The sequence below is a fragment of the Clupea harengus genome, chromosome 8, assembly GCF_900700415.2.
Source record: "Clupea harengus chromosome 8, Ch_v2.0.2, whole genome shotgun sequence".
NCBI classification, from domain to species: Eukaryota; Metazoa; Chordata; class Actinopteri; order Clupeiformes; family Clupeidae; genus Clupea; species Clupea harengus.
In genome coordinates this window covers 15,400,925-15,410,924 of record NC_045159.1, presented here as the reverse complement: position 1 = coordinate 15,410,924, position 10,000 = coordinate 15,400,925, and the positions used below count along the sequence as shown (strand labels likewise).

The 10,000-nt window shown below is 44.3% G+C and overlaps 1 protein-coding gene across 4 annotated transcripts in view; it reads left to right on the top strand.

Annotated features, from left to right (window-relative positions):
• Positions 1-10,000, top strand: part of ltbp3 (latent transforming growth factor beta binding protein 3) — a 49,964-nt gene that overhangs the window by 23,296 nt on the left and 16,668 nt on the right. For all 4 annotated transcript variants that reach the window (XM_031572057.2, XM_031572058.2, XM_031572056.2 and 1 more), the window contains exons 2-5: positions 6,145-6,441; positions 6,881-7,041; positions 7,419-7,524; positions 9,475-9,564. In XM_031572057.2, coding sequence (XP_031427917.1) covers positions 6,145-6,441; positions 6,881-7,041; positions 7,419-7,524; positions 9,475-9,564 — 654 coding nt within the window. The remainder of the gene's footprint in view (positions 1-6,144; positions 6,442-6,880; positions 7,042-7,418; positions 7,525-9,474; positions 9,565-10,000) is intronic.

The window sequence follows — 10,000 nt, the reverse complement described above, 5'->3', positions numbered from 1 at the left end:
CACACACACACACACACACACACACACACACACACACACACACACACACACACACACACACACACACCCACACACACACACACATACACACACATGCTAGGTTACTTGATTCTTCTTAGATTTTTTCCAGAGTCTGGTATGTGAACAGAAATACTTTGCAAACTCAACATATAATTTTAGTACCTTTACTACCTGGGGTGGAGGTTGTGTTTTAATAAGAGGCTGCTCTGGTTGTTCTGTGCTTGAGGGTTTGTGTTTTCCAATTATGGCAAAGGCTACACACACAGGAGCTCCAGAATGCCTCAGATCTCTGGGCTATTTTTTTTGCCAAATATGCTCTTCAGCAGACAGCTACAGTTCTGGATATGGTGGCATGGCCCCAGGGCATACAGCTCACACTGCTCTTTCTTTCTTTCTTTCTTTCTTTCTTTCCTTTTTGCACTTGCTCTCTTTTCACCCTTTCCTTTCCTCTGTCTCACACACACACACACACACCCACGCATGCATGCACGCACGCACGCACGCACACGCACACGCACACACACACACACACACACACACACACACACACACACACACACACACACTAACACACATGTTGGGCTTTTCTTCAGGATATAGTCATGCGACACCATCAGCAGCCCTCCTCCTCGCTGTCTCTGTCTTACCACTCTTTTCCTATGTTGTCTTTGCTGTCTCTGTGGGCCCAGGGCTGGATAATCAAATTTGGAAAAGAGGTTATGCCCCACACCCCTTTCTGTCTCTCTCACTCTGCCGCTCTCTCTCTCACACACACACACACACACACACACACAACCACACTCACATTTGATCAAGTCAAACTGCCATTCTGCTTTCTATTTAAGTCGATCTTTTCTTAGTTGTTTTCTTCCCTCTCTTAGTGACTATGTGTTTTTTCTTCCTCCTTTTCCGTTCTCTCCCTCTTTCTCTCTCTCCAAATGTGCATTGTGCCCTTTTTACTTTCCATTTGTTCTTCGGATCCTTTTTTTGGGGTTCTGGGTCATCTTTTCCCATGACACTTTGTATTCCCCCATCATTCCCCCCTGGTTTCTCTCCCACTCTCTTTTCACCATTGTCCTGCTCTCTTATACTTTTGCACAGGGCTATGGGCTGTCTGAGTCTGTGGGCTGTTTTCAGTACTAACACTGTGTTGAGGAGTGCCACCCCGCTGGAGATAGAGTGTGTGTGTGTGTGTGTGTGTGTGTGTGTGTGTGTGTGTGTGTGTGTGTGTGTGTGTGTGTTACAGTTCATATTAATCCAGAAATACATAAGTGTCTGTCTCTGTGTCTGGGATACTAACAGACCTCTGGCAGCCTCTTGACAGTGCGGATCTTCTTGGTAATGTGACCCATTAAACTTTAGTTCTTGAACAGCGTGAGTGGCCACAGACCAGGTTGAGTACTGCAGAGCTCGAGCTGAGGCTGAGACTGAGGCCACTCTGAGAGTCCAAATCAGACGCTCACATTCCGACACTGTCAGATGCGGTGACATCATGTCTCCGGAATGGTCTGCTGTGTAGGAACAGTCTCAGGTGGCTCTACCTCCTCTTCTCCTGTTGGGTGCGCCCAGCCGTGGCATGGAATAGTGTAGAAGAGAATAGAGTAGAATAGAATAGAATAGAATCATACCGCAACTCGAATCAACAGCGGAAATTCAGCTTTTAACTTCACCACAATAACACAAGACATTGACATAGAAATGTTGGGGTTGGTCTGTAAAATTTTGTTATCCTGTATGGAGTCCAGTTGTTAAGCCTACTCTCCACGGCAATATATGCCCGGCAAGCAGGTTTGCCTGTGTCAGCTAGATCCTTTCCTGTAACTGCTTTCAACATTGGGCATACCCTTATTGAAGGTACCCTGATTTATGGAAATCCTGTTACAGGCTTATTTCTGCAGGTTTTCACTCTACTCTGTGTTACACAGTGGTAGAAGTGTAGACATTTTATTTAGAGTTATTTTTAAGTGAGACCTGGTGTGGCTAAGTTGGATAACATTTTTGTTTGTTTATTTCTTTCTGCTTCTTTGTCTTTTTCTTCCTTTCTTTCATGCATTCTTTCTTTCTGCCTTGCTTTGTTTTTCTTATTTGTATTTATTTCACCCTTTCCTTCTTTCCTCTGCCCCTCTTTGTCTCCCTCCTTCCCTCTCCTTCTCTCCTCTTCTTGGGTGTTGGATGGATGTGATCTATCGTGCGTTATTGCAGACTGGGAAGAGACAAAAGAGAGACGTTGGCTCTGATGGAGCTTGGCCAGCAGTAATTGTTTCCGTGTGTGTCCCCCTGACAGAGCTCCGCGGTCAGGCCTCTGGAGCTGTGCCGTGAGGCCTCTTTAGCTCCGCGGTGAGACTCTCTCCAGAGCTGAAGCTGAGGGTGCAGTCTGAACCAGCTTACTGCAGCTTGTGCTCGAGACGGGGAGAGCAGAGAGAGACAGATGCAGGTGGGATGATACAGTAGAGAGAGAGAGAGAGAGAGAGAGAGAGAGAGAGAGAGAGAGAGAATGAGTCAGCATAGCTACCTCCAAATCAAAGCAGAAAACTTGAGGCATTTGACCTGTGGTTGGACTTGAAGTAAAGATCTTAATCAAACACAGAGGAGAGACAGGCATGGCCTGTCAGTTTAGTCAGTTAAAGTTTATAAAAGATGGCATTGAACTTGAAGAAACATCACTGACACGGGCCCAGGACTGGGCTTTACTTGGCTTCTGTAGTATCTATGGGGAGGGGTGCGTACACATATAGACTGTACCCATAGTTCTAGGCTGACAACATGTCTGTGACGTTGGAATGACCCACTTGTAGTAGTCCATTGAGGACATACCCTTTCTTGTGTGTGTAATGTCATACTGGCTCCCCCCTCCCTCATCTCCATCCTTCCTGTTTAGTCTTTTTTTGTCTCCTCCTTCCTCTCTTGTTTGTTTCTTCAGAGCGAGGGGGCTCGGTGCCTAGTGTGGGAAAACCACGAAGGCTGCTGTAGATGTGAACATTTTTCCTGCTTGTTTTACAAGTGCCCTGCCGCTGTGATTTTCAGGCTCTTTTTCCATATTCCAGTAAAACGCTTTCATTCATTCGGAACAAAAGTCAAGGCCTGTTTCTCTCACTCGCCAACAACACCCTCCCTCTGTGATTGGCCGTGCAGACATTTCAGTGATTCCGATTGGCTGACTGTCCATACTTTGCTGTACATCAACTCTTACTGTACTGTACTGTGCCCAAATGAATGCAGGTATGTGCAATATATGGATTGTGGAAAGCTCTATATGTACATTCAGCATCATCATGCACCAGGTGTGGATGGTGTTTATAAATTGAATTGTAATATTTTGATAAGTGGAGGAGGCCAGCATTAAAGGGAAGAATCCAAAAGGTTATGGAATAGATCTTACATGAGCAGGAGCTCTGTGATTGTTCCAGCTGATTAAAAGAGTACACTGCAGTGTAACCCTACTTATTAAATGTTTCATAGATTCCATGATCTGCCTACACAGATGTTCTGATGACAATAAATTGGAACAAAGATAAGTTTTGCCAGAGCTTTTCCATGAGAAAAAGCCTGGCATTGTTATCCATTGTTACCACATTGTTACCATTTCCATCACAGTGCCCCATCCTAGAGTGAGAGTGAGTGAATGTATATGAATAACAGATGTAACATATACAATCTAACACATAATATAACAGCTGATGTTATAACAATCTGGGTGTATGTCCTGCACTCAACCCTGCCGAACTCATGAAATGCGTCTGACTTGAGTGTTCTTGCTGAGCCCTGGCACAGAAAACCTTGAAGTTCCAAAACAACGTCCATAAACCAGTGTTATTGGTTGCTACGGCTCTTTATTAAAGCGCTCTGGTTAACGAGCGATATCCTGACATGGAACACCTCCATCTCACACTCGGCTCTCAGATCTTGGCCAGTTAGATTCTGTTGTAATCACCTTTAATGTGCAGAAGGCAGTGTTTTGTCATTTGGAAAATTTAGCGGGACTGGAGGATTGAATGTGAAGGAGTCCAGCGCCATCTCAGATGTCTTATTTATATCTCTTTTGCAGGGGCAGGTAACATTTGCACTTTATTTTCAGAAGCTGAAAATTGGCATGCTCAGTGCCAGAAAGGGTGAAAACCTGTCTATTGTACATGCTAAAATGCTCCTAATATTGTGAAAGTGGAATTTAGGGTGCATAGTAATTTGACTTTAATTGTGTTTAGGGTGATGCCCCTTAAGTGTAGTCCAGGGTGGCGAGGTTGGCATGGTGACGTGTGCCACCACTTCAAGCCCTAATTCGGTCAGACGCTGTTCGCATGCCTAGCTCCTTGAATAAATCCGCCCGTCTTGACCCCTCAACTGCACGCAGACAACAGAAAGTCAGGCCACCACGCTGAGTCACACTCGCTGAGCCAACCAGGGTAGCTAAGATCCTGGCGAGGCACAGGCGTGGGCCCGCCTGTGGCACTGACCGAAACCCCCGCAGCCGGCAGGGGCGTCACAGACACCACAGGGTAACAGTGCAGGGAGTGCCGATGGTGGGTGTAACGGTAGATTTCTCTAGAAGCTGTATGCTACTTGTCTTTAAAGGGCAAAAAGAGGTGCTTTCAATTGGTAATGCATGTCATGGTGGGGCAATGAAGCTGTGTTTCATGTCACAGAAATTTGCCCACGGGTTTTTGGCTGGCGCCGGCATGTAACTCAGTGGTTTGATGCCTTGGTAGGGTGTTAACAGACAGCAGATGTTTGTCAGCTTGAAGGCTGGGGAGATGAATGTTAGAGGGTTTTTAGGAGGCCATCTTGGTTAGACTCCTAGCCTGCTCTGGAGTTAATTTGTTCCTTTGATTGTCAATCATGGAAATCACTCAGAAAAATAAAAAAATAATGGTAAAAAGCAAACAGCCGTTACTTTATCACTCCCTTAATTACAAGTAAACAGTCGTCAACTCCGCAAACATGCTGGAGACGATGTGGAGATGTGTCACCAAATCATACACATATTTTTTGGAGCTGTAAGAAAATAGAACCTTTTTGGAGAGAGGTACATGAAGTTGTATGCCAGACCCTGGGATATCCAATTCCTTTTACATGTACAGTCTTATACCTAGGACATTTAGTAGAGTGTGTAGCTAAAGATGACCTATATCTGGTGAAAACTCTTACAGCGAGCAGGAAGACAATCACAAAAAATTGGCTGAAAGCAGACATGCCACAATGTAAGCAATGGCTATCTATAATCGAGGAAATCCAGGGGATGGAAAAGTTAACATACAAACTGAAATTGAAAGAAGAGCTATTTGCTAGGAACTGGGGAAAATGGATACAAAATGAAACATATGTAGACATGACTGGATAATAAAATAAAATATGAACATTATTATAGAATACTAAGAATTATATTATATAGCAAAGGACCCATATATTCATAATATGGCTCCTGTAAAGTCTCTTCCCGTTAAAGGCCAGGTTCACCCTTGTATGTTTTTTAATTTTTCTTTCTTTCTTTCTTTTTTTAAAAGTAATTTATTTCTGTTAGCCTATTTTCCAATGTATGTTGGTACATTATTTCTGTTACTGTATGTACATTATGTTTATGTGTCTTACTTCCAATAAAGACAAAGTAAAAAAAAAGCAAACAGCCTGAGAAAAATGGAGATTTTGTCTTTTTTCTCATCTCCTCTCTAAGTTATCAATCTTTAAAAGCTTTAAGCTTTACTGGAAAGTTTGTTTTACTATTCTCTCTCCTTCCCTATCTCTCTCTCTCTCTCTCTCTCTCTCTCTCTCTCTGTCTGTCTGTAAAGCACTTAAAATAGTTAATGATGCCATATACATGAATACAGTTGAATTGAAGCAACCTCACCCCATCATACTGAATTGAAGCAATCTCACCCCATCATAGTTGCTGACACACAGGACAACATTTTTGTGGGCGAATCAGTTCATAATTAAAGCACAAGCCCTGTTTCTTTACCTTTTTCGTCAGTCTCCTTTCTTAAAAACTCACGCAAAATTACTTGAATAGTCTTTAATTACGAGACCTGTTCAGCTTTATTCATATTTATGTTCTCTCTCTCTCTCTCTCTCTCTCTCTCTCTCTCTCTCTCTCCCTCTCCTTCTCTCTCTCGCTCTCTCTCTCCATCATAGTGGTGTGCCCTCTGACCTGTATGAACGGAGGCATGTGTGCGTCACGCACGCACTGTCACTGCCCACAGGGCTTCACGGGGCGTCTGTGCCAATACCCCGTGCTGAACATGTCGGCGCGTGGCAACCAGCCTCCCGCCCTCCTGCTCCCCGGCGGGGGAAGCAACAGGGGTGTGGGGGGAGGAGGGGGCGGTGAGGTCCCGAGCATGAACGAGCCCCTGAGTGGGCGTCAGATGACGCAGACCCACTCCGTCTTTACCCTCCCGCTGACACAGGGCAACGGGCACCACTCGTCTGAAGGTAGGCCCAGATGGCACCAAGGCTCCACTCCTGAGTGCTGTATGTTCTGTGCTCTGACATCTGCGTCTGCACCATTCTAATGGAGCTTAAGCCTTGTGGTGAATCCACTAACTCTGTGGAGCAGAAAAGTGTGTTAGCTTTGCCATCCTTTTGTGTTGTTCTACTGCTATTGTCTCTTGAAGAACTGTGTTGGCATGTGTGACTTAAGTCAGGTTACAAATATTATCATTCATACAACATAAAGTGTGTACATCAAGTGTATACCATACGATGCATAACATGCATAGGGCATAGTGAATAGTGTATAAATGCAACACAACAGACACAAACACTAAAATCCAATTTGTTGTATTATGGTCTTTCTATCTTTCTCCTCCTCTCTGTCTCTGTCTTTTCTTCTGTGCGTCCCTGTCTTCTGTCTGTCTTTGTCTCTTTTCAGTGCAGGTGAAAGTTAGTGTCCACCACCCGACGGACACGTCGGTCATCATCCAGCCTCTCGAGCAGCCGGATGGGAAGCCTCCTAAGACTGTGACGCGCCTCCCCTCTCCCACGCACAAGCCTAGGGGGCGCTGTTTCCAGGAGACTACTCCCAAACAAGCTGTGAGCTTACCTAGGGTTGTGTCATAGTTTTTGTCATAGTGTCACAGAACTTCAGGACTTCTAGTTTCTGCCCACCTCTGTCTTATTTGTTGGATTTAAATCCATCAGTCCTGTGATATTACATCAGCCAATCATCGACAACTTTTATAGGACTCACCTGATCTTAAATCTCTCACTTCAAAATGGTTAGAATTGTGCAAATAAGTGAAATTGCTAGATACATTATGCCGTAGTTTTGGTTCACTAAATCCTTGAATCATGTGTCATCATTCAACCCACTCATAACATGCTGCTGCTGCTGATGCTGATGTCAGTGGCAGTGATAACAAGATGAGCTGACTAAACTGTGTTGTACTTCTCTCCATTTTGTGTTTCAGTGTAGCAGCAACCCTTTGCCTGTGCTGACCAATCAGGAAGACTGCTGTGGCAGCGTGGGTAACTCATGGGGCCAGAACAAGTGTTACCAGTGCCCCAAACTACCATGTGCGTACAACACACACCTACAGTTACGGTCTTGCCTCTACAGTCAAGCAGTAAGGTGGTTTTTAAAGGCCGTGGACTGCACCTTATGCACTTAAATACCACTTGAATTGTAGCCTATATTTGAATTTGCTGAATAGGGGATTTGGGATGCGTTGAGTGATGGGTTGGTTGTTCTCCCTAATTACTTGGTTACTTGGTCATCACTTCTCCCGCAGAGTAACTTTGAAGTCACTCTTTGAACCAGCTAAAATATTTCCACTGGCATTTTTTAATGATTCATGCTTTTCTATCAGTTTGTGTGCAGTAGTTTTTCTCTTTGCTGTTTTGAAGATTTGCTGTTTGGCAGTGAGCAATGTGTTTTGCTGAGCACTTCAGTCCAGGATTCTTTGCTCGCTCTCTCTCTCTCTCTCGCTCTCTCTCTCTCTCTCTCTCTCTCTCCCTGTCTATGTCTCTTTCTCTCTCTCTCTGCACTGAGTTTCAGGTTTCAGCACTAAGTTGGCTGGAGAATCCCACTGACTCACAGCAGACTGAATTTCTTGCTCAGGGAAAACATTTTTTTCTTCTTCTTTTTCTTTTTCTTCCTTTTCTTCCTCTTCCTCTTCTTTACGGTGGCCATGTCACTGCTTCCTCATCTCTCAGAACCTGAGACAATGGCGGCTCTGTCAGATCCCAGTGTATTGGGTTATTTTTGTGAAAGCTCTTCTTGACATTCAGAAGTCCCCCCCCCCACCACTCCAATCTCTGTCTTGGCTCTCCTGACGTCTGTCTCATAGCAACGTCGCTGTGTTTTTGTGCGACACACCCTCTCTCGGCAAGAGAAGAAGACAAAAGCACGAATGGAAAATGTTCTCTTTGGCAAAAGAGTCTGGAAATTCATTTAGAGAGGACGGACTCTCTCCAACGCCTCGTGCTGGGCTTGTGATCCCAGGAGCCGAAGACTTTCTCAGCGGATGAAACCTCGACAAAGGCTTTTAACAGAGATGCCTTTGAAAACACAGCTGAACGTGATATCCTCATAAAGGACGTTTCCTGAAAGCAGATCCAGTCTCTCGTACTCATCTTTTCTCATAATTTATTAATTCTGTCTGTTTTCCTGCGGTTTCTTTCCCTTAAGCACTGACGGTTAGATGATTTGTTTTACATAACTGAATAGAAAGAGAGATTGAAAAAAGAAAAAGTGGGGAAAAAAACAACAAACCCACTTTTGCATTCTTACAATATTTTGCTCAGTTTGGATATCCGCTCAATGATCAGAACCTTTTTCTTCTGTTCTTCTGTCCCTTTTTACTACTTTTCCTCGAGTAACATTCAGTTGCTCTCTGCCAGATGTCCAGAGGTGGAGTGCAGCCGAAGTCTTTCTGTCGTGTTTTCTTTTGCTCTCCTATATTTGTCATCGGCTCCCTTTTTTAGTCTTTCTATTTTCTAGGTTTCCCTCATGAATCCTCCTGGATCACATGTTTGTGACTCTTCTGCCACCAGACTCTAATCAGTTAGTCTCTGACAGTCCTGTGTGCATTTTTCTGAGTGCTGAACTATTCAACAACGCAGCTACAGTCGACCATTCTTTGAGTTGTGAGGAGAGCAGGTCCATTTCTACAAAGAGAAAAACCACAACATGGCATTCTCATTCCCTGCAAGATCTTGTTTGTCAGACGCAGAAAAGTACAGAAGCCAAACCACACTTGTTTGAACATTCTTTGACCGTTACAGAAATGACTTGCACTCGTGCTAATTACTACACCTACTGATACCAATAGCAAATCAAATGTTTTTGTCACTGCAGTCTTCCAAACAGATGACTTTGTGTTTCTACTGTATATCAGGGATTTCTCCAATATATTTGGGTGTGCTTTGCGTATCTGTGCATACTCACATTCTTTCTTTCCTTTACTGTCATGCTCTCTCTCTCTCTCTCTCTCTCTCTCTCTCATTCTCTCTCTCGCCTGTCAGATCCTGGATTAAAACTCCAGTCTATCATAGAGGACTATGGTTCCAACTGCCCCCAGGGCTACAAAAGACTCAACAGCACTCACTGTCAAGGTAATTATGCTCCAAAAAAGTGGAACAGCATTTTATATATTAATCATGTTATACAATCTATTTGCGTATAAACGATGCTTCTGCTTATAAGGAACACGCAGACACACAAGCCCACACAACAACACAGGCACAGATACACACACACACACACACAGACACACAGACACACACACAAACATACAAACATACAAACATACACTGGCATGCTCATTCACACACAATCTCTCTCTCTCTCTCACACACACACACACACACACACACACACACACACACACACACACACACACACACACACAGAGTCAGTCAGGCAGACAGAGCCTGTCATGGAGGATATATTCTGACTCCTGTTGTCAGACTGCAGGCTCCATGCCGCTGACAGGCAAGACTCTTAAAACGCAGTGAATGATAGCAGGATCCTGAGCAGCACAGCAGACTA